Source organism: Polyodon spathula, chromosome 7 (genome assembly GCF_017654505.1).
Source record: "Polyodon spathula isolate WHYD16114869_AA chromosome 7, ASM1765450v1, whole genome shotgun sequence".
NCBI classification, from domain to species: domain Eukaryota; kingdom Metazoa; phylum Chordata; class Actinopteri; order Acipenseriformes; family Polyodontidae; genus Polyodon; species Polyodon spathula.
Window position 1 is genome coordinate 40,966,981 of NC_054540.1, and position 25,352 is coordinate 40,992,332.

At 37.9% G+C, this 25,352-nt stretch overlaps 1 protein-coding gene across 1 annotated transcript in view; it reads right to left on the bottom strand.

The window, feature by feature from the left end:
* Window positions 1-291: 291 nt before the first annotated feature.
* The window catches only part of slc37a3 (solute carrier family 37 member 3), a 116,573-nt gene continuing 91,512 nt past the window's right edge, over window positions 292-25,352 (bottom strand). Inside the window, exons 10-15 of the mRNA XM_041255494.1 lie at window positions 23,888-24,029; window positions 17,944-18,045; window positions 17,540-17,587; window positions 16,488-16,639; window positions 2,480-2,545; window positions 292-1,161 (exon numbers count right to left, since the gene is read on the bottom strand). Coding sequence (XP_041111428.1) covers window positions 1,069-1,161; window positions 2,480-2,545; window positions 16,488-16,639; window positions 17,540-17,587; window positions 17,944-18,045; window positions 23,888-24,029 — 603 coding nt within the window. The 3' untranslated portion in view covers window positions 292-1,068. The remainder of the gene's footprint in view (window positions 1,162-2,479; window positions 2,546-16,487; window positions 16,640-17,539; window positions 17,588-17,943; window positions 18,046-23,887; window positions 24,030-25,352) is intronic.

The window sequence follows — 25,352 nt, forward strand, 5'->3', positions numbered from 1 at the left end:
ACACTACCTGAATGTCAGTAACATATCCATCGTCAATAATATATATCCCACATTAGAGGTCAGTTTCATGAAAAAAGTCAAATATCTATTGAATGTACCGTACACCATAAATTCCCTTGCAGTTTAATGAAAACCATACCAGATGCTTCCCAGATATAGCCTACGTTAGCTCAGTCAATGGCTTCCCCAGATATAGCCTACACCTCAGTCAGGTGTCAGCACTGTGAAAAACACCATGGCCTTGCCTGTGTAAAAATATAACGTGTGATGTAAATACAGAAGGACATTAAGTACACATGCACTATAATCATCTTTACTGTTATAATAAACATGAGCTCAGCCAAACTCTGCCAAATCTCTGCTTCAAAAGAAAACCACGAAAATCAACACAGTAGTCACAGCCACAGAATTTCACTTGTGTATGGTGGTTTAGTAACTGATTTCACTTGTGTGTGGTGGTTTAGTAACTGATTTCACTTGTGTGTGGTGGTTTAGTGACTGATTTCACTTGTGTGTGGTGGTTTAGTAACTGATTTCACTTGTGTGTGGTGGTTTAGTGACTGATTTCACTTGTGTGTGGTGGTTTAGTGACTGATTTCACTTGTGTGTGGTGGTTTAGTGACTGATTTCACTTGTGTGTGGTGGTTTAGTGACTGATTTCACTTGTGTGTGGTGGTTTAGTGACTGTTAGCTCATGACAGTTATGCTGAGGCTACTAAGACCTTTCCCTGGTTGAGGAGACTTATTTAAAATGTCAATTGTGACCTGCATACAGTGATACACGTCTCCTTTTTCCAACATTAGACCCCTAGTCCTTGATAACAAATTTCCCAAACCATTTGTTGTTCTTTACAGATATGTATAAAAATGCAGAGAATGTGTTCACAAAAGGATCTCCTCAAGGGTGGCATCCTGTTGACAAGCTGATACTCAACTGAGTGCTCTTGATTGAAAGCCTGGGTGTGTTCTTGTAATTCAGAGGAGTGACCTGAAGCTGCACAACATGACTATTGCAGCTATTAATGCCATCAGCAACACATTTCTATGCTTCAAAAGTCTGTTGTTTCTTTATAGTCGATGCACCTGTGATCGCCTTTCTTGGAGCATGGCACGGACTTCATGCACAATCAGAGGGGAGATGAATATTAAGCTCCCGCCAGTCTAAAAAAAATTAAATAAAATAATTACTCAGGTTTGACAGACTGTATTCATTTCATTTTTTCCAAAACACCATATAAAAAATACTTTGAGATTAGAAAGAAGATAAAATAGATGATTACATAATAGTCACATGCACAGTTTAAACCTACACAAGTTATTAAATGTCATCATGTCTTCAGAGTTAAAGCAAACCACCTGTCCATATTTTAAACTTAAGCGATACAGCCCGTCGATGTGGGCTCTACTGTGGTGTAGACGACCGCGACTGGAGTTATGCGTCCTGAGCCGTAGGCGAGGATTCTAATGAAAGTCAAGGTCATCTACCACACGGTAGAGCCTGCATCGAGAGGGCTCTATCGCTTTTAGAAAATGATTTATTTCTTTATTTTCTCTTTAAAAAAAACTTTAAAACCTCTATTGACCTTGAATTTCTGATATTTCGCCAGTTAACATTCCGCTGAGGAAAATAGTCCCTAACATAATTAGAACAGAAAAACGACATACATAGAGAAAACTTTATTATTATTATTTTTATTATTATTGCTAACATATTTATTGGAGTCTTACTTTTTCTAATTATAATTTATCTGGACATAAAATTGTTGAATAGTCCGTGTAGTATTGAGTCTGACTCGAAACTTGTTGTTGGAGGCGGGGCATCATTCAAGCAGGCAGGGAGTGGATTGGCTGGTGCTGAAAGAACTGAAACAGGGTTGGGAGTTTGACTGACTGGTTTTGAGGGAGTGTTTTGTTTGGATCTAGCCAATGACAGAATTATGGATCAAATCGTGTTTTCCCTGTTGATTTGCTGTCCCATACTTGCGAATTGAGCCTTCATTATGGTGTCACAGACATGATTTCCCTTGTCTCTAGACCAGCGTCAGAAAGTATGTTTAAGTAGTTTTTTTATGTTATCAGATTAGTTGTAGATTAGAATGTTAATGGGAAAAAGCTGGTATTTGTGAGCGGATTGATTTCAAAATATAATTCACAGTAAAGCACATCAACGTTCCAGCGGGCATCTATGCAAAATAGAATGATGCTACACCTGGAAGCTGATTGGCTGTTCGCACTCAATCATTTTCTAATACTTGTTATACCTTTTATTTCCATTTTTGTATAGTCTAATAAACACAAAACATTTTCATCATTGTTTTCCTTCAAACCGAGTCAAAAGGTAAAAACTAAAAAAACAAAAATATGTCCCAACAGTCGAATGTATTGAAAGACAGTGTGCAGTTAAAAATCGCAATCCATTTTATATGGGTCTATAGGAGGCAAATGCTAAATTTTTTAAATACAAAATAATACTACTTACCATGACAATGAAGAAATAAAAGACACTCATCCAATCCAATTTGCTTTCAATCAAGGAGACCAGGTACTGAAATAAATGGAAAGAATAAAGTCAGTGCATCTCCCCGGCACAGCTGTGACTACAATATGAGAGTGATCAGTGTTATATAAAAAGGTAGATCCAATGAATGTAATTGGAAAAATGTGACACATACAAACTAGTGATGGCCGACAGTACCAGTACCAATGGTATACCACAATGTTGCGGTTCTGCCCTCTGGGGAGCTATGGTACAACTGCGATTCATTGCACTGTTTGACAAAGAGAAGCATCAATAATGGCCCCAATTCAAAGTTTCCTAAAAATAGCCCAATACATTATTAAAAATTATATTATATATATATATATATATATAGATAATATATATAATATATATATATATATATATATATATATATATTTTGTGGTGTTGTTCAAACTATTGATTTGGGATTATTTGGGGTTTTTGGCCAACAAAGACAGCCATGCTATCGACAACGGAAAGCCAAAATGCCAAAGATGTTTGAAAGAAATTCTGGCAAAAGGAGGCAATATGCCAATTTTATTTTAACACTTGTTTGATCGACATGCGTCTGCAGAAGTTAAACAGCAGGTTTATAAAATTATTATATATCGGTCGTTATTTAACCTTAATTAACCCATTATTAAACTAAAAGATTATTTCCAGTGATTTTTTTTTTTATCGAAACATAATGGTATAATAACACAGTACATATATATTGTAGTGTTCGTGGGTTCGAGGAATAACAGAAACATTTTGGGAGTCAAAATGCATATATGCCCAGACTTTACTGAACAGGCTCAAACAACAACAGGGCAACAGAACAACCAGCATGGCTTGGCTTCAGCACACTGCAGCTCTTCCCTCACATGGCAACCACGTGCAGCGTACACACTGCAGCCGTTTCCTCACATGGCAACCACGCGCAGCGGACACACTGCAGCTCTTCCCTCACACGGCAACCACGCACAGTGGACACATTGCAACCCTTCCCTCACACGGCAACCACGCGCAGTGGACACACTGCAGCCCTTCCGTCACACGGCAAATATATATATATATATAAATAAGTTACTGTGACTTAATTGAAGTAAGTTGAAATAATTAGTATCTGAAGTGACTAGAAAAAGTAACACTTTTTTTTCAAGGCAATGAGATTCCTCATTTTTTTACAGTTACGTCAACATGTTAGGATTTGCAGTGCATGTGTAGTTCTGACACTTTTGTAAGTGCAAACTTTGTACTAATACAGCAGCTTACAGTAGTAAGTCTAGCCCACAACTTGAATTCTGAGTAATACGTAGATTTGTATGTTCCTAAACTGTGTCAGTTTCAGGTGCAGGTACTGACTAAGTTTAACCAATAGGATAGTCAAATATCTGCCAAGTTTTACGCAGCTGTCCAATCATAAGCAAGCAGAGGCCGTTCACGGTATTCTGCATGAAAATTGAAGGCGACTGAGTAGCCAAAGGGAAAGTGAAAGATCTGACGGCTGTCTATTCATTGTGAGCAGAGGCAGGGTGTTAATATGTTAGTAAGCACTGAATTTCGCTGACTTATTGAGAAAAATAATATATTTCACCAGACATGGAAAACACAGTAGTATATTTATTACGAATCTCAGAATAATTATACTGGAGATGAGCGATCTTTAAAACCAAAGTAGTGTTGACAAATTTGTCAAATTGAAACAAAGCGAGACGCTATCTACACTTTTTTTATTTTAGTTTATTCACGGTTATCTGTGTAAACACGCTATTTAAAAATATTTGCATTGCGTATTTTATGTAAATTACATATTTATGTAAATTACTGCAGCGCTTAAGGGTAGCGATTATACGAGGGTGGTCTTTACAAATGCTGCCATGTTTTATTACATGATTTAAGGCATTTTAGAAGCGGCGCCGTGAGAAGCTTCGATCTGCAGCACTGTACTCTTGTGTGTTTTGGGGCTTGTATACAGTACATTTACTGACAGTTAACGTGAACCTATTAGGAGGGAATTGGGAGGTCAGTGAGTATTGTATCAGCCAATCTGGAGTGTGTATTATTGGTTGCTATGGGGCGGGACAAGAAGAGGAGAGAGAACATAAGAACATAAGAAAGTTTACAAACGAGAGGAGGCCATTCGGCCCATCTTGCTCGTTTGGTTGTTAGTAGCTTATTGATCCCAAAATCTCATCAAGCAGCTTCTTGAAGGATCCCAGGGTGTCAGCTTCAACAACATTACTGGGGAGTTGATTCCAGACCCTCACAATTCTCTGTGTAAAAAAGTGCCTCCTATTTTCTGTTCTGAATGCCCCTTTTTCTAAACTCCATTTGTGACCCCTGGTCCTTGTTTCTTTTTTCAGGCTGAAAAAGTCCCTTGGGTCGACACTGTCAATACCTTTTAGAATTTTGAATGCTTGAATTAGGTCGCCACGTAGTCTTCTTTGTTCAAGACTGAAACAGATTCAATTCTTTTAGCCTGTCTGCATATGACATGCCTTTTAAGCCCGGAATAATTCTGGTCGCTCTTCTTTGCACTCTTTCTAGAGCAGCAATATAACGGTAGTTGAATGCGAAACAGTTGGTTTTTCTTAACGAAAAATATTACTTCTGAATATCGGTTTGATTTCTGTTAAAACTAAAATATACCCTACCCGGTTATTTTTTCTCACTGTAATTTACCTGTTTTTTTTGTAATTTCACTGTAAGTCTTCTCATAGATAGTAAGCTATTTTTTTTTTTTTGATTGTACAGGACTGAGTAAAATTCCAATTGAATAAAAAAAACAAAACAAACAACTGAACTCCCTACAAGATAACTTCGGCTAGCTTTCGGATAGCGCTAGAGTGACCGGCTCCAAATAAGTTCCTCTGAGTTTAAGTTTTCACCATCCAAGCTGAGGGCGAGGTAAACAGACAGCCCTTATTTTATCCCCTGCTATGTGGGCTGACTTGAAAGACTGATGTGCTGTATGTAGTTCATCTTGGGTTGTCTGTCGGAACTGTACCATTAAATAAAATGTGCTTACTAAGGTGTGTGTACATTAGTTAGTATTACATGGTGGATTGAGGCTACAGTCTCTCCGGGGGTGTCAGATGTTCAGAGCCAGAGTTGCGCGTTTCTTTATTTTTTGAGCAGCAGTAGTAAAACAATACGTTTACGTTTCTTTATTGAGAGCGGCGTCTATTAGATAAAGATTTTCATACTGTATACTGTGGCACCGCCAGTTATGGACCTGCTTATGTTCCCGCCGCGCCAACTTTCATAATATGGTATTAAATTTCTTATTCGCGTCGTTCGTGTTAATGATGGACTTGGCCGGAATAGAGTCTCCCAGAATAACCCCACTGGGGGTATACACACACCACACACACACACACACACACACACACACACACACACACACACACACACACACACACACACACACACACACACACACACACACACACACACACACACACACACACACACACACACACACACACACACACACACACACACACACACACACACACACACACACACACACACACACACACACACACACACACACACACACACACACACGATCAATTTATGCCTGTGCCAAAATTCCTTTGAGGACCACTGTCCTACATGTATGAAACATCACAGAAAATTTAGCTTAGTTTATGAACTTTTTGAATTAGAAGTCTGCAACTAGAACACCTAAAACTGCATCTTACAGCTGCATTCGACAGACAACAGTTTCCAGCTTCAGCAGAGCAGAGGCTGAGTTTATCTGCATGGATCAGGTGCCTGTGCACACTATTGAAAAGAATGGAATCAGAAACCTGCTACCAAACGCAACTGCAAGTATGAGCTTCCTAATCACAAGTCCTTCATGAATACAGAGATTCCAAGACTATGATTAAACAAAAGCGCACAGTTAATGGGAATACCTTTTTACTTATGCACTACTGACCTCTGGAGAAGCAGAACCACAGATGCCTACATGTCAGTAACTGTCCAGTTCATTTCAGAGAGCTGGGTAATACAAACCTGGTGCATAGGTTGTGCTGAAATGAACACAGATCATACAGCTGAGGGCCTGAAAGAACCCTTGGGTAGACACTGTCAGACCTTTTAGAATTTTTGAATGCTTGAATTAGGTCGCAACGTAGACGTCTTTGTTCAAGACTGAACAGATTCAATTCTTTTAGCCTGTCTGCATATGACAGGCCTTTTAAGCCTGGAATAATTCTGGTCGCTCTTCTTTCACTCTTTCTAGAGCAGCAATATATTTTTTAGAGCGAGGTGACTCTTGGCACACAATATTCAAGATGAGGTATTACTAATACATTGTACAGTTTTAACATCACTTCTCTTGATTTAAATTCAACACTGTTCACAATGTATCCGAGCATCTTGTTAGCCTTTTTTATAGCTTCCCCACATTGCCTAGATGAAGACATTTCTGAGTCAACAAAAAACTCCTAGGTCTTTTTCATAGGTTCCTTCTCCAATTTCAATATCTCCCATATGATATTTATAATGTACATTTTTATTCCCTGCGTGCAGTACCTTAATGTAATTTTCTCTATTAAATGTCTTTTTGCCACAGTGTCTGCCCAGTTCTGCAAATCAAGTTGTCTATACCAGATCAATAATTTTGAATGACTAATACTGATTTGTTACTCCACTGCTGAGGCAACAGTGTTACATGCCACTCCTCCTATCCATGTTTGCATTTCCTTGAATACCTCTGCAAATGAGAATTAACAAGTTTGCTTAATCTATACCAGAATATACTTTGCAGAATACCTTTTTACTTATGCACTACTGACCTCTGGAGAAGCAGAACCACAGATGCCTACATGTCAGTAACTGTCCAGTTCATTTCAGAGAGCTGGGTAATACAAACCTGGTGCATAGGTTGTGCTGAAATGAACACAGATCATACAGCTGAGGGCCTGAAAGAAGCTCAATGACATTTTAGATGACTGGAACTTGGATATCACTAAAATGTCAGCAATAACTTCTTACAATGCCACAAAAAATCGTAAGGCTTTTGCGTTTAACTCTTGGATTCCATGCTTGACATAATTTAGATCTGGCAATCAACAAAGCAATTTACATAGATCTTCAGGAAACACTGAGCAAACGCCCCCGCCAAAACAAGCCTTGCCAGATGACTTGGAACTCCACATCCTGGTATGCCGTGCACCAACAAAGTCCAAAACTGTTTGGGAAGACATTGTGGATGTCAAAGTGTATAATGCTTTAAGGAAGTTAAAGGAAATCAATCCTTTCCAAAAAGACATCATCTTGCCAAAAAACTCTGTCAGCTTGCACTCTATTCACAACTTGAACACATTTCAATGTCATTCTGACAATGAAGATGACGACGATGAAATCACTGTGGAGGAAACAACCAAAGAACAACCTCACCCCAAAGAACCTTTGCTACATAAAGTTCAACCGGATGAAGAGGCTTCATTTACCACAATTACACAATATATCCCACACACAGTGAAAGAAAGAAAGGTACAGCTACTGATCTTTACCAAATGCTTCACATATAGGATGACGCTCTGGAAGACTGGGGAGGGGACTAGACCTACTGTGTTTCCCAGACTTGTACACTCATGGAATTCATGGAATACTAAGCAAGGTTACCCTTGGCCTGCCTGACCTCATGAGTGCCAGTTTCTTCAAATCGTTTGATGGTCTTGGCCACAGCAGTTACAGACGCTTGCAAAGTTCTTGCGATTTGTCTTAGATTGACCTTCATTTCTTAAAGTAATTACACTTTTTTCTTTGCTTAACTGAGCGTATTTTGCCATTTTCTGCTCCCTTACATTCAGGAATTACACACTTGTACCTATGCTACCTATATTTATAGTAATCATGGACCCTCACCTGTTAACAATAATTGGTGACAAAAGGTTAATTAGGTAATATGCTAGTTAACTCAGAAAACATCTAACAAAGACACTTTTATAATTAGGCCAGTGTTCTAATACCATGTTATACACATTTCAGACTTTTAACTGCCTTGGGCTTCAGACTGAAATCCCCTTGCTTTGGGTGACCATTTCATTGAAATTGACAAGATTTACATTTTCATTTAAAAAAAAAAAAAATTTGAATGCAATTCACTAATGATTATCAGCTTATATTAAGTACACGTATCATATAATGAAATACTAAAGTGTTTATAGACAAGTTTATACAGTTAAAAGCATAGATAATCATGAAAACCTGGTTTCAATCAGGTGTACCCAAACTTTTGACTGGTACTGTATATAAGCAGAGAGGGTGAGCGCATGAGTTCTGCATGTGTGGTTCCCACTGTCAAGCATGGAGGAGGCAGTGTCACGATCTGGGGTTGCTTTGATGGGGACAGAGTTGGTGATCTTTACCAAGTCCATGGCAAGCTCAACCAGCATGGCTATCATAGCATGCTTCAGAGGCATGCCATTCTATCAGGTTACGGCTGGTTGGGCAGTCCTTCATTCTTCAGCAAGATAATGACCCGAAACACACATCAAAGTTGTGCAAGAAGTATCTGGCGAAGAAGGAAAGTGAAGGACAACTCAATCTAATGACCTGGCCTGCCCAGTCTCCAGACCTCAATCCCATAGAACCTGTATGGGACGAAATGGACAGAAGAGTCAAAGCAAAGCTACCTACAAGTGCCCTATATCTCTGGGAATTGCTGCAGAATGTCGGGTGATTTCCTGCTGAAACTCGTTAACCGATGCCTTGTGTTTGTGAGGCTGTTAGTAAGGCAAAGGGTGGCTATTTTGAGGAATCCAAGATTGAGAGACAATTTTTAATTTTCTTGAACATTGCTTTGACACTCTTTATGTTTTGTATATTGTAACATGTGTTTTAATTTTCAAATATTTACAGAAACATACGACGTAAACATTGTCAATTATGAAAAAAACCTAGGCATATAGTCAGGTGTATGATTAAACAATCATACCAAACAGGTGCTAATGATCATCAATTCAATATGTAGGTTGAAACACAATCATTAACTGAAACAGAAACAGCTGTGTAGGAGGAATAAAACTGGGTGAGGAACAGCCAAATTCAGCTAACAAGGTGAGGTTGCTGAAAACAGTTTACTGTCAAAAGTCATACACCATGGCAAGACTGAGCACAGCAACAAGACACAAGGTAGTTATACTGCATCAGCAAGGTCTCTCCCAGGCAGAAATTTCAAGGCAGACAGGGGTTTCCAGATGTGCTGTCCAAGCTCTTTTGAAGAAGCACAAAGAAATAGGCAACGCTGAGGACCGTAGGCGAAGTGGTCGGCCAAGGAAACTTACTGCAGCAGATGAAAGACACATCATGCTTACTTCCCTTCGCAATCGGAAGATGTCCAGCAATGCCATTAGCTCAGAATTGGCAGAAAACAGTGGGACCCTGGTACAGCCATCTACTGTCCGGAGAAGTCTGGTCAGAAGTGGCCTTCATGGAAGACTTGTGGCTAAAAAGCCATACCTCTGATTTGGAAACAAGGCCAAGCGACTCAACTATGCACAAAAACACAGGAACTGGTGCAGAAAAATGGCAGCAGGTGCAAATTTGAAATATTTGGCTGTAGCAGAAGGCAGTTTGTTTGCCAAAGGGCTGGACAACGGTACACGAATGAGTGTCTGCAGGCAACAGTGAAGCATGGTGGAGGTTCCTTGCAAGTTTGGGGCTGCATTTCTGCAAATGGAGTTGGGGATTTGGTCAGAATTAATGGTCTCCTCAATGCTTAGAAGTACAGGAAGATACTCATCCATCATGCAATAGCATCAGGGAGGCATCTGATTGGCCCCAAATTTATTCTGCAGCATGACTACGACCCCAAACATACAGCAAAAGTCGTTAAGAACTATCATCAGTGTAAAGAAGAACAAGGAGTCCTGGAAGTGAAGGTATGGCCCCCAGAGCCCTGATCTCAACATCATTGAGTCTGTCTGGGATTACATGAAGAGAGAGAAGCAACTGAGGCTGCCTGAATCCACAGAAGAACTGTGGTCAGTTCTCAAAGATGTTTGGGCCAACCTACCTGCCGAGTTCCTTCAAAAACTGTGTGCAAGCGTACCTAGAAGAACTGATGCTGTTTTGAAGGCAAAGGGTGGTCACACCAAATATGGATTTGATGTAGATTTTTCTTCTGTTCACTCACTTTGCATTTAGTTAATGTATAAATATAATCTATTAAAATGTCTATTTTTGAAAGCATTCTTACTTTACAGCATTTTTATACACCTGCCTAAAACTCTTGCACAGTACTGTAAATAACAGTTTACATGCAAAACCAGACATCAATTTTTCTATTTTTGGTAAATGATCATTTTTTATTGTGCTTGTCTGACTAAATAAATTTATTCCACATGAGGTGTTCAAATGGAAAAAAAAACTAAGACATAAGTTTTCTGCTTTTACATGGTATATCAACTGTCATATTGATACCTATATGAACAAACTCTTGAAAAGTCAGTGATTTTCAGGATTACAGAGGCACACTAGAGGGTTCATCAAATAAATTATTAAAACAAATCTAAATACAATAATATCAGGGTTAGAAACTAACAATACTGTGCATTTTAAAACTTGCTAGTCCTTATGTGAAGTGCCTAAGTTGGAATCAACAGTTGGAGGTCCATGAAAATAGGCTTAGATTTTATTTTGCTAAAAAAACAAACAAAAAAAAAACACCACAGTTAGATTTTCATTTTTTTTTTTTTTTTTTTTTTTTTTTTTTTTAAACAAAACAAGCAACCTCATAAACGCTCATAGAGATCGACCAATCAGCTGTTTGTTCTTGGTTACTGAGCAACTACTGTACTGTGTGCTGAGAAACTGACACTGACAGCATCAGACAGGAAGACAGAGGAAAAAAATTCTCCCAGCTGTGTCACCTTGCTGACCATGAAGCTCCGTTGGCTGGCTATGAATTACTATCTACAATAATTAATGTACTCACATACACATGCAGTCTTCACTAAAGTCCCAATTCGAAGACTTTTCTTTGTAGCCCTCGGGATGAAATTGTTAGCTAGGTGGCTTTTTTTTTTTTTTTTTTTTTAATTAGCAGTGGGAGAAAAACACTTCAGCAAGTACAGTAGAATCTGCCAGAACTGACGGACGCTGTATCTACTATAGATGCTAATGAGAGCAAAACAAATACAAAAGAAAAACAAGGGAAAAACAGATCTGTTCTAGAAAGCTGGGAGACTTTGTATAAATGGGTTTTATGTTTAAACACTGCAATAAGAGCTCTACTTGTGAAACATCCACACTATAATTTGACATAGCAGGAAATTTATTTGCACTGTGCAGGACCTTACTTTCCCCCATTGGTGCTTGAGCCCTGCAGCACTCACGGAATCACTGCCTGTGCACCTATTATCAGTGATTAAAGGCTGGTTTTCAAACTAACTGATTATCACTTACCAATACTGTATTGGTATAAGAAAAGTGTGATTTTTAAAAAAAAAAAGTAATTTCAGCTTTCAATCAATTAAAATATGCTGACGACAAAGTAAACACCACCAATCTACAGACAGGGAGTCCCAAGCTTTAAACGTGTTACTGTTTATAAATAAGAACTCAACTTTATTATGAATATTGTGTTACTATGTTTTAAGCAACACACTACGATAGTGTTCATTATGGTAATTGTTTGTTTATTAGTTTTAAAATGTTTAGTAAAGCGTAACCTATTGTTTAACCTTGTTAGTACAAACGGCCGCCTTTGCTAATGACACTAAAGAAATGTGATAGTCCATATTCATAGGGTTAGAATATTTGGAATGTATGGTACTTTCAATGGAGAGATACTGAGCACAGAGTTTCGATGGGGTATTTTGGAATGCACGGTCTGTCTCAAATTGGAGATTGATTAAAGGGAGAGCAAATATGATCATTGATGGGCATTTGTGAAGGGTCCTCTGTTCTGCGCTGCTTGGTTACATGAGAGGATGGGTGAATCTCAGAGATAACAGATGCAAATGAATGTGAGGTGCCTTACTTGCCTGTCTGGTGTTGGTGAAGTAAAGGAATGTTTGTGAGGCTTGGAAACTTGCCACGTGATGAGGGGACATAAATGACAATTAAAAAGGATGTGTTTTGGGATCTACAAAACTGAAGTGAATGCATTGTCTGGTGCTCAGTTCTATCAATCTCCCTGTAGCCCAGTGTGATGTGACTCTGTTCAATATAATTGTCTATTCTATGCTGTACCAATAAACATATATATGTGACACCACTAAATATTGTTTATCAGTTTCATTATTAATTACAGCATATTCAGACAGGGTTGTAACCAAGTATAAATCTCCACATTTTTGTAAAATGACTATACAGTTACTTCTAAAGATGCAACACATTTCAGTAAATTTAAATGATAAGCTTCACATCCCGCGCAGAGGGAGAAGACAAACGTAAAACACCATTTAGTGGGCTTGACATTGCAAGGGAGCTGATGGGATGTTTCACAGTTCCAATAAAGTGACTGTTTTCTAAGCATTATTTGTGAATGCTTATTCACCATTTCTACACCCTGTTAGAAAACGGACTTCCCTGCATTTTTTAAAATGATTAATTTAATCATAAAATCACACTTTACAAGATTAAATACGCTACTATCCTCCTGGGAATTTTGCCGCTGCAAAATGGTGAAAACACCAAAACTCTTGGAGCTGTATAGAGACTCTCGGTAGTTTCAAACAAGTTATTCTAACTTGTACAAGGAACTACCGTTCCTCTCAATATATATAGAGCTGTATAATATATAATATTCATGCTATATATATGATCAATAAGGTTATTCTAAGTAATATATCTTATATATATATATATATATATATATAGATATATATAATTTCAAATTATATAATGCGTATTCGCAGGTCCTTCCTTCACAGGCCTAAACAGTTGCAAGGATTGGCCTTGCCCAACTTTCAATTGTATTATTGGTCAGCTAGTATTTGTTTCATCGCATACTGGCTCCACCATCATCTACAGCATACAGGGCCTGCCTGGCTACTGATTGAAGCTGCCTCCTGTCAGCCTACATCTTTAACAGCATTGATATGTTCCTCACTGCCTCTTTCTTTCACACAGTTTAGTTCTAACCCTATAGTAAAACATTCCTTTAAGATTTGGACCCAGTTTAGACATAATTTTGGTTTTCAATCTCAATCAATGTTCTCTCCCATTGCTATTAATTATAATTTTGCACCGTCTTGAATGATGTTTCCTTCCAGGCATGGCATGGGTCTGAAATTTGTGAAAGATCTGTATATGATAATAATTTTGCTTCTTTTGAGCAACTTTCTCAAAAATGTAATATTCCAAATACACACTTGTTCCGATACTTGCAGATTCGACACCTTGTGCGTAGTAAGGTGACATTTCCCAAATGTACCTGTTGAAGCCCCCCATTGATTCTCTACTTAAACTTAATCCTCAGTGTAGGAGTATGATTTCTAAAATGTACAATTCTATTTTTTCCTTACATTGTCCTTTAATAACTGCTATAAGGGCTGCCTGGGAGCAGGACCTTGGCTATCATTTTACAGATGACATTTGGGACTCTTATTATTTTAAGAGTACACTCCTCTTCTATTTGTGCACGTCACATTCCGATTCAATTCAAAATCCTGCATCACATCCACATGTCCAAAACTAAACTGGCAAACATTTATCCTAATGTTGATCCTACATGTGATAGCTGTAAGCAGGCTCCAGCTCATTGATCCATATGTTTTAGACCTGTCCCAGGCTAGCTGCATTTTGGAACTTTGCCTCTGAGACCATCTCCTAAATTTTTTATTGGCCATTGACCCCACACCACTGATAGTGAAATTTGATGTTGCACCTGAGGAACTCCCTTTGTCCAAACCCCAATCCAGCACCTTGGCTTTCGCATCTCTTTTGGCCTGCCGCCGTATTTTGATGAATTGGAGGCAAGCTGCCCCACCCGCTCATGTTCATTGGATTAGAGACATCATGCAATTCCTCATTCTTGAAAAAATCTGATTTAGTCTTGTATTAAATTATATACTGTATGGCAGCCCTTTCTCATATTTTGACACCTGACAACTTACAGCCCCCACTCCCTAACTCCAATTATTTTTGACTGCACTTTCTCGCAATAGTCTGAGACCCAACTCTTTCCCTTTATTTATTATTATTATTTTTTTCTTCTTTCCTCTCTCTATTGCGTCCTGTATTTAACCACTTGCAGTCCACTTATTCAGCGCCTGTCAGGCGCGTCAGGTCTAATTTATTTTCACACAAGCTGTTTATTTTACACGCACTGTTTAAAAGTAATTTTATTTACAGTAAAACAGGTTTAAAAGGCACTGCATATCAAAATGACACTCAGAACGGCATCTCCAGCGCTGTCCCTCTCCTTGTTCACTGTATTTATCACATATATCTTCATAGTAGTGCATACTGATAAATCATCTCCTGATCACTCAATTTAAAATCACCAAACTCCTCAATAATGCTATCCAAGTTATTATTTTATTATTATAACATCTCAAAAAGCTTGACAAAAGTCTGCGATTTTCTTTGAGCGCTGTATGCGGAAGCAGCTACCTTGTTTGTTTGTGTCTGTGGCAGAGGGACTATACGTATCAGCCATTGAAAGCTTCTCTCGGGAAGCAGAAAATTTATAATAAAAAAAATAATTGAAATAAATACACACATTTAAAAACAATGTTATTTACAGTTAATAACAACATCAGTAATAAAACATATTTAAATTAGATGGATGTAGTAATTGTATCAATTTAATATGAAATTAAAACTGAGATTAAGATGAATCTTAAATCACAAGACTAAAATCAGAGCTTATTTTAAATTGATCAAAATGACTACAGCGCTTAAAAGAGGACGGCCGTTACACGAGGATGACCTTTACTAACAATACTACGATTTTCATGATTTGTGACATTTTAGAAGTATCACGGTTGCTTAACTTCTCTAATACGGTAGCCTACCTGTATGTAGCAGTGTGTGTGGCTAACCTACTTTGACTGCAGTACATTTATCGGTGACATTTACTGAGAGCCTATTAGGTGGGAGCTGGAAGGTCAGGGGAGTACTGTACCAGCAAATCAGGAGTGTGTATTGGTTGTTAAGGGGCGGGACAATGCTGGTGTGGCAGTTCAGTCCAAGAGTGTGGCATAATGTTTTTCTGCACCAAAAATTACCTCCGAATATCAGCTTGATTTCTGTAAAAACACAATATATCCTACTCGTTATTTTTTTTTCTTACTAACTTGCTTGTTTGTAATTTCTCTGCAAGAGAAACCGAAACTACATCTTCTCATAGATAGTAAACACATTATTTATATTTGTACACGATTGAGTGTGGGAATTACTAAACACAAAACAAAACCACCTATAAGAACTTCAGAAGGGCTGATGTTCTGTACGTAATTTATCTTGCATTTTCTTTCAGAACTACCATCAAATAAAATGTGCTTATTATGTGCGTGTGTACATTAGTTTGCAATGTTCGTGCTAGACTGAGGCTCGCGTCTCTTCGGGGGAGTAACATGTACACAGCGTTGCGCATTTATTTGTTTACAGTGTGTGTTTTTTTTAGTGGGCGAGAAAAAAATACCTTAATGTTTCTTTATTGATAGCTGCGTTTATTCTTGGGCGGCCTCTATTATAAAGCTGATATATGACTGGGGGGCGTCAATACGAGGGCATCTTTAATTCGAGAGCGGCGCCAAATTGAAGTAATACGGTATATATAATTTGGAAGTATCCTGTTGGAATTCTGGCAATACACCAAATTTAAGTAATTGCAATAACTACACAGAACATAATAAAAATGTGGAAGAGGACAGTGAAAAGGAAAATGTATTTTGAAGCAAGCCAATTACTATACTGCTTTGTTATACTGCAAAAACAAAACATCAAAAATAGAGAATCCCCCTCCACACACACACACACACACACACACACACACCCCACCCAGTACCTGTCCTGCAGCAGCCCCAACACTGCCTGTCCCATCCACAATCCCAGTCACTGTGGCCAGAGCCTCCTGGCTGCCCTGCAACTCTTCCTGCCGCCCCAGATCTGCAGAGATCGCAGAGCTGATCATGTTGGATGGCCCTCCGATGAAAAACCCTGCAACACAAATCAGGCTGGGTGAAAAGAGAACTTCAACAAAAACCTGCAGCTTTTGTTTAAGAAAATACTCCACCCTCTCAATACAAACAGACTAAGTACAAGAAAAAAGGAAGGACAGTAGGATATGTACAGGATAGTTTAGTCTAGGTTATTAGGTATGGTATTTATTAAATACGTGACGAACACTATAATAGAGCGAATGAGAGAAATACAAGGCAATTCATAATTCGTGCATCATTGAAGTTTTGCACTGTTTTCAATTCTACTTAAATGTTGACAATATTCAACAACCTTGGCCAAATGGTGAGCCACAGTGTCTGTCAGACATTATCCTTTGCATGTCACCCTCTGCGTACCCTCCAGTTTTCGCAATGTTCTGACAATGTTGCATGAATTCTGAATACCCTGTACATAGCAGTACCCCATACCCTTGACTGAGCTATCCTACTTATAATACCACGAGCGGTATAAAATAGTGCAATAGATCTTTCTTTTTATTTTTCTTGTGCTGAACACCTAGCCTGTGTCATAAGTTTCTTTGCAATCACCAGGCGTTTTCATATTTGAGAACACACAACCAACCTATTAATTAAACCAATCCTGTCTTTATAATTTTTTTTTTTTTTACTAACTTTATAGGGCTGATCCCCTGTAACTAGTTCATTTTTTGAGTTATATTGGTTTAAATGTATGTGAAAAAAAAACAAAACAAACAAACAAAAAAAACTTGAACTCTTAATGACGATACACAGTTTTACAATTGTAATGTTACAAACCATTGTGGCTTTCCCTACCATAGCTGGAGTCACTTCAAACCTTTAATGTTCAATTCATAAACACCAGCAGGGAGAAGTTTGTGACTGAAATATTTGGAAGCAAGTTTAATGTTAAATGTACCTGTAATAGCCATGAGGACTGCATTCACTGGCTGATTGTTAGGGGAATCTGCATAAGAACATAAGAAAGAACATAAGAAAAGTTAGGACTGAAAGGAGCCCATGTGACTCAGCAATGCTAGTCTTGTTCTTGGTCCCAGAGCTTGGTCTAGTTGGTTTCTAAAGTATCCTAATGTGGCTACAGTAGGTAACCCATTTCATACCCTCATTCTGTGTATAGCACATTGTGTTTCACGTACAAATGAAAACACACCAGACCTTTTGAACAGCTGATCACATCAATGCAGACTAAAAAAAAATTTGGGCAGCTATAACACAGTTTGAGCAATTTATTAAAAAAATAAATAAAAACATACCAAACCTGAAGACCTATAATAATAATTTCCGAAAATCTAGGATACTCACGGCTGTATCCTATCAGAGATCCCATAGCCAGAATCAAGCTGACAGCCAGAACGGGGGCCCTCTTCTGTAGGACATCCGAAATCAAACCAAGCACAGTCCCTCCTGATACATGAGTGAGTGAGTGCAAGATTTAAACCAGAAACACAAAGTAGCACCATTAGTAAGATCTGCTGTTCTTCAATTTGGTAGACACATGTTCTAAGTAATAGATTACGAAATATTGGCATTTATAAATTGAAAATAACAATAACAATAATAATATTTTGCCAATGTCTGCAAATGAAAAGGTTTGTTAAAACAGCAAACATTATTATACAATTTTGCGTTAGAAAAAACTTGTATAAATCTGGCTGACAGTGTGCCCATCAGACCAACTTATTGCTTGTTGGGCACCTATTCAATGACCATAAAAAATCATAATGCGTCAACAATTTGGCCATGTAAGGTAGGTTCATAACTGAATTGAATCAAAGCCATTTTTATTCTACATTTGGTACTTAATATTTCAATTTTGTACATTTTCCAAAACCAGTAGGAAATTCCTTCTCCAAATACATAAGGGCTCGTCTAACCCCATCCCGGTTATTTGTGTTGACACGTTTTTAGCAATGAATCTAGACCAGGAGCAGAAAAGTGCAAAGCAGCAGCTACTCCTTATGTCCTGACAGTAACAGGGTTAACACTAGAAGGAACAGAGATAAACTCATACCTAGAAGCCCCGCAGCAGTCTGACGGCTGTATTCAAAACAATGTAAATAGTATAACAAAAGGAGAAACAGTCGGACGTAATTCATTTTTCAATTTTTTTTTATTATTATTGAGCATGTTACATAAACATCTGACAAACTGAAGAATATTTATATATATACCGTGCCTATAGAAAGTCTACATCCCTTTTCAAAATTCTCACCTTTTGTTGCCTTACAACCTGGAATTAAAATGCATTAAAATAGTCTACACCTCCTACCCCAAAACTTCCAAGTGAAAAAAAATATTCTAGAAATTTGTAGAAAATTAGTTAAAAATAAAAACTGAAATAACTTAGTTGGATAAGTGTCCACCCCCCTTGTAATAGCAATCCTAAATTAGCTCAGGTGTAACCAATCGCCTTCAAAATCACACACCATGATTCACATGATTTCAGGATAAATTCATCAGTTCCTGTAGGTTCCCTCTGTTGGGTAGTGCATTTCAAAGCAAAGACTCAACCGTGAGCACCAAGGCGCTTTCTAAAGAACTCCAGGACAAAGTTGTTGAAAGGCCCAGATCAGGGGATGGGTATAAAAAATGTCAAAGGCCTTTTATATCCCTTGGAACACAATCAAGACGATTATTAAGAAGTGGAAGGTGTATGGCACCACCAAGACCATGCCTAGATCAGGCCGTCCCTCCAAACTGGAAGACCGAGCAAGAGAGGCTACCAAGAGGCCAATGGCAACTTTATAACAGCTACAGGCTTTGTGGCAAAAAGTTTTGTGGTCTGACGAAACTAAAATGGAACTTTTTGGCCTAAATGCAAAATGTTTGGCACAAACCAAACACAGCGCATAACTCAAAGAACACCATCCACACTGTGAAACATGGTGGTGGCAGCATCATGTTATGGGGATGTTTCTCATCGGTAGGGACTGGGGCAATTGTCAGGATAGAAGGGAAAATGAATGGAGCAAAGTAGAGAGAAGTCCTCGAGGAAAACCTGCTGCCCTCTGCAAGAAAGCTGAAACTGGGACGGAAGTTCATCTTTCAGCACGACAACAACCCAAAGCACACAGCCAAAGCTGCAGTGGAGTGGCTAAGGAACAAAAAGATTAATGTCCTTGAGTGACCCAGTCAGAGCCCCGACCTAATTCCAATCGAAACTTTGTGGCATGACTTGAAGATTGCTGTCCATCAATGCTCCCCAGGAACTTGACAGAGCTTGAACAGTTTTGTAAAGAAGAATGGTCATATATTGCCAAATCTAGGTGTGAAAATTTGGTAGAGACCTATTCCAAGATACTCACAGCTGTAATTGCTGCAAAGGTGCTTCCACCATTCCGTGCATATTTACGTTGCATATCTAGGGTTTATGTCACAACTGTGTCCTCGCCAATTGCCATTAAAGAAAATACCCATTATAGCTCATAATATAATTATTAACCATAATAAACACAATACCTCAATAAGAACTAGCGATTCTGGCATAATTATCCCTAGATTTATGATGGAGATTAACAATTAATATTATGTATGTTTAATTATTTCAAATCAAATCATACATGTGTATTAGTTACAAGACAAAAAGAAACCTAACGATCCAAATCCAAATGCATTGTTAAATGTTCATAATGAATCCTTGATGTGCTCTCTGGTCATAGAGTTCTGCATTAGTGAAGCAGTCTTCGTAGTTCATCACGCATTGTTCGGTTCAGTCACGCATTACGTACACATGTGCTAGCTTCCAAGTGGCTAAGTACGCATGTACAATGTTCCAGCATCTAGTTGAATAAACGCACAGTTCAGTTACTTGTAAACACACAATATAAGTTTGATACTTATTCTGTTGGTGCAATGTTTAAAACAAAATCTTCTTAACACGGTCGTCCTCTCTGTGGAAGTTAGTTATGTAGCAGCACAGCGTAGCACCTCCAACAAGACTGTAGGCAAAAGCTTTCATCTTTCTGGAGGGAGCCCATCTTCACCGAGACAGCTTTGAAGATTACATCATTGCATCTTGGTAGAAGAACTTCAGAGTTTGATGAGAGCGATGAGATTGAAGAGAGAAAGAGCGAACCCAGAGAGCGAAATCCTTGTTTTGACATTAAGTAACACGATGTATAGGTGTTCCCTTGTATTGTAAACAAGTCCTTGTCAGTCCTTCCATTGGTTCACAGTATTTGATAGACAGTTGCAGGTCACACAAAAAGGGTGTGTAAGAAATGGAATGTATCCACCTATTTTGTTATCAAAGGATTTTACATTTATCATTTAAACCTCCTATTTAATATAACTTGTTACATTAATTAGAGAAGCATATACATTTCAGTTTAATTCTCTATACAAAATTATGATTATAACCATATAAAACACATCATAATACAAATAAAGGATAATATTCAAAAACTAGTTATTAGTTTATAATATTCATTTAAAACACAATATACCCTTCAGTTTTATTGGGAAACTTACTTAAAATAACTATTAAAATTGTGTCTACAAGTTATGTAATTAAAAATGACTCTTAAAGCATTTTAACTAACCTTTAACACAATAATGTTACAACTGCATAGTCACTATAGCTTGGCAAGATAAGTTTTATGACACCTTAAATGGCCAGACAATCAGAGAGCATTTTGGAAGACAAGCTTCAAAGAGTTAACACTATGTTTGGCCTTTGCCTTGGCCTAATCAACAAGCTTTGAAGTAGATCTGGTTAAGAATGTTCTGGAATTGGTGTTAACCCAATCACAACAGCATGTCACACAGACAACCGTCAGAATGAAATATCTGGGAAATGCCTATATTAAAATGAATTTAACCATTAATTTCCTTGACAAAGTATTAAGAGACTTATCCAATTATGATCTTTCAGTTTTTTATTTAATATATAACTTTTTTTCCCCCTTAACAGTGTGGAGTATGATGTGTAGATAAGTGGAAAAAAACCCTCATTTAAATGCATGAAACTGACACAACAAAATGTGAAAAAAGTTGAAGGGGGTGTATACTTTCTATAGGCACTGTGTGTGTGTGTGTGTGTGTGTGTGTGTGTGTGTGTGTGTGTGTGTGTGTGTGTGTGTGTGTGTGTATATATATATATATAGTAACAAGATGGTTGGGTGGTGTAAATGATTACAATGTCCACAACTAATTGCTATACATCAGCTGCTGGCAATATTTATTTTGATAGAAGGTTAAGGTAACAGAAAGAAAACAACTTAAATCTTCACTACCAACCAGTGGTAGACTTTAACCTGTCTGTGTGGAAATTTTTCACAGTCAGTGACACCATTACCTCTACCACAGTACCCTTACCTACAATGGTAGTTGTGTAAGACTCTAGTGCACCATACCCTTTATAACTCAGTTCACACAGACCACTATTTACACACTATATATATATATATATATATATATATATATATATATATATATATATATATATATATATATATATATATTTATATACATTCGGCAGTGTATACCTGACATGCACCAGTAGGCTTTAATAAGTAATTATTTGCTTGACTCACTGTCTTCCAAGGAAACCTTGATTCCACTCTGGTTCACTTATTCTGGTTACAACTGCGCTCAGCACATGGCCAGTCAGCTTTTCCAACAGACTTTGGTTTAACTGGACTTAGAGGCTAGACACTTTTTGACCAAGCACAAATTTCCTTTTGTTCAAACTCTTGACTGCAAACACCCCTCTCACTCTTCACTAACTCCAACCACTTCTCTCCTGGTGCAAACTCCCCTAGTCCCTCTAAAAGATGGCCACCTTTCAGATCCGGGTCACAGGTCAATGGCAGAGTTCTCTTTCTCTTCCTAGATAAGTCTATCATTTCCCATAGCTCTATCTGAAACAGTCCCACCCCTCAAAAGTGGTTACTCCATTGTCATTACAACAAACCATATTTTTATAACAGTTGCGTCTATTTCAGTTTAAAACATGTATAAACCAAGTATTATAATTCTCTTGTTACAATATAAGACACTCCCAATGTTGTATATTCATAATATTAGTGATTATACACCTATTTATTAATATATATATATGGTGTCCCATTTTGTGAAATTACAAAATGATGCATACACATTTTTTTAAACTTATGATGAGTGACCTGAATGATCTCCCTGCGAAATAAAACCCACGTTGATTAAAATAAACCGTGTGTGTGTAACACATATCAAATAAGCTATGACGTAGTTTAAAAAATATTTTAATAAAACACAGCAGTTCCCAAATGGTTCAAACTTGTATTGGCACATTGCAAGAACATAAAATTTAGTTTACTAAATCTTATATTGTTCAACAAGGTCTGCACATCTTACAGTTGTAAAGTTGACATGACAGACAGAGCAACAAAGCACACAAGTCTACAACAGTTTGCCGTTACTATATATTACAGATTTCCAACATAACTTTACTCCATGAAAAGTGTGATGTGAATGTGCTGTTGCATGCGGGGGTATGTTTGCATTCAGCAGCTGCATGTGTTTAGTGCGTGCACCACCGGTAATTTAGGGACTTCAGAACTGCGAGAGAGTTCATAAAACGTGTTCTTGTTATTAAATACTGTACAACAGTTATGTTCAGGGATGTATTCAAATGGATATACGGATGTAGGAATCGGATTCAGTTCACCGAATTGTAAGTATTCAGCTGAATCCGAACCCTGCTGAAAAAGTAAGTATTCAGGCCGAATCCGTAACCGAATCCTGGATTCGGTGCATCCCTACCCCTTGGTAAATTCTTCTCTGTGCACTCTTCGTAAAGTACCCAGGAGTTGATGGTTGCTAGGTCCAATAGATTGTAAAATACCTGAAAAGGCCACCGTCGAGAGCCAGCTTTCACAGAATACTTCTGTGTCATTTGATCCATGAACATCAACTCATTGCGGACTAGTAAATAAAAATAATAAAAGTAGAAGACCATTCTGTATAATCACAATACAATTGTTTTGTTATTTTTTTGTTTATGTGTGGCCGTCAATGTGACTGCTCCCAGGGCTTTTAGGTCTAATGTAATGTATCTCCTTTATTTCAGCACTCCCGCGTTTCATGCTTTGTGAGAATATTTAACACAGAGAGGTACATGAACGAGCAGCCCCATATGTGTTACACGACTGGAGAAAATTACATTTTAAAGCCAAAATGACTGCCGCAGGGCTTTTACTGTTAAGAGACAAGAGCAGCTACCCCTCCTTGTGACCTGACAATGACAGGATTAAGAGACCCATACCTATGATCCCGCCCACGTCGTACCAGATGGACAGCTGGTCGGCCTCAGTCTCCTTCCAGCCATAGTTTACGCTGAGGTAGAAGGGCAGCCAGAAGAAGAAGGAATAGTTCACCAGTTTGAGACAGGCGTAGGCCATGGAGTACTGGATAGAACCAAGGAGAGAGAGATGGTACAAACATGCATTCAACAGAACCTGAGCAAAGACATGTGAACTACAGAGAAGCCCTTCAAAAGGCTTGTGTGCCAGTAGGGTCAGGTGACATGCTTGGCTTACTGCAAATGTTTTTTTGTTGTTGTTTTTTTTTGTCAGGTTGTTAATGATGTGGCTCGGTATTCCAAGGTCAAGGCATAGGTTACAATAATTTCAGAAAACAAGGTGCTTTCGTTTCAGACCAACTCACGAAATTCTACTGTATCCTTTAAGTTAGACCATAGTTCCTTGCAAACCTTACTGGACTAATTTCTGGATTTCTGGACTGGATTATTTGGTGAGATTATTCCTTAATTGATTTGTTGGATTTTTCTACTGTCAATTGCCACTTTGGTTTCCAGTATTTTTTTTGGTTTTGTTATTTTGTTACTTTGTATGGATTTTAATTATACTGCTACTACTGGACTTGTTGGGCCTACCTGTCATTCTCTGCCGTACAGACTGTTAAATGTAATTGTTTCCATAAATCATTGTTTTTCATCTGTAATTATTCCATTTGCCTTTGTCTTTCTCTGTGGGTATATGTGTGTTGTATTCGTGAGTGTGGGTTTATTAGAGACTCTCCGGACACTAAACTCATTTCTATTTTGTGTTACTGTTTGGCCTTCTGTTTTTATTTACATACTTACCTGAACCTTTATTAACTTACCTGCTCTCTACGGTTGTCTAATTTTCTGTCTTATTATTTGAATTACTGTTTTCTACATTTCTTCTTTTTCTGCTCTATACCCGTTTGTATTTTGCTTTGTTCACTTTTTCATTTGTTGATATCACTGTTCAAAACAATAAACCGGTTGTTTGTGAAATTGACATCACTGTTGTTGACTTGCTTGATAATATTAACTAAGGCCAGTAATATCTCCTTGGGGAGAACAGTGCAACTGCCTTTCAGTTGTGCAGAGTGAACATTACAATATCATTCCTGTTAATGGCCCCTGTGCTAATAAACACCACATTGCAATATAATGGGAGTCAATGGGGACAAGCTGCTCCGAATATCACTATGGTTATTGTCACAGTTCGGTTAATATCAATTTAATATAAAAGCACAAGGATTGGAAGGTATGCATGCAAATAAGGTGCTATACATTATTCCAGATGCAAAGTACAGTAATACAATATAGTATTCAGAAGACTGGATACAGCCGTCTCAATTATCACACGTGTTCTATATGCACAGTGTAAATGACTATTTTGAAAATAGATAATGTACACCATTTACAATCAACAGCATACAAATTACTAAATTTGAGT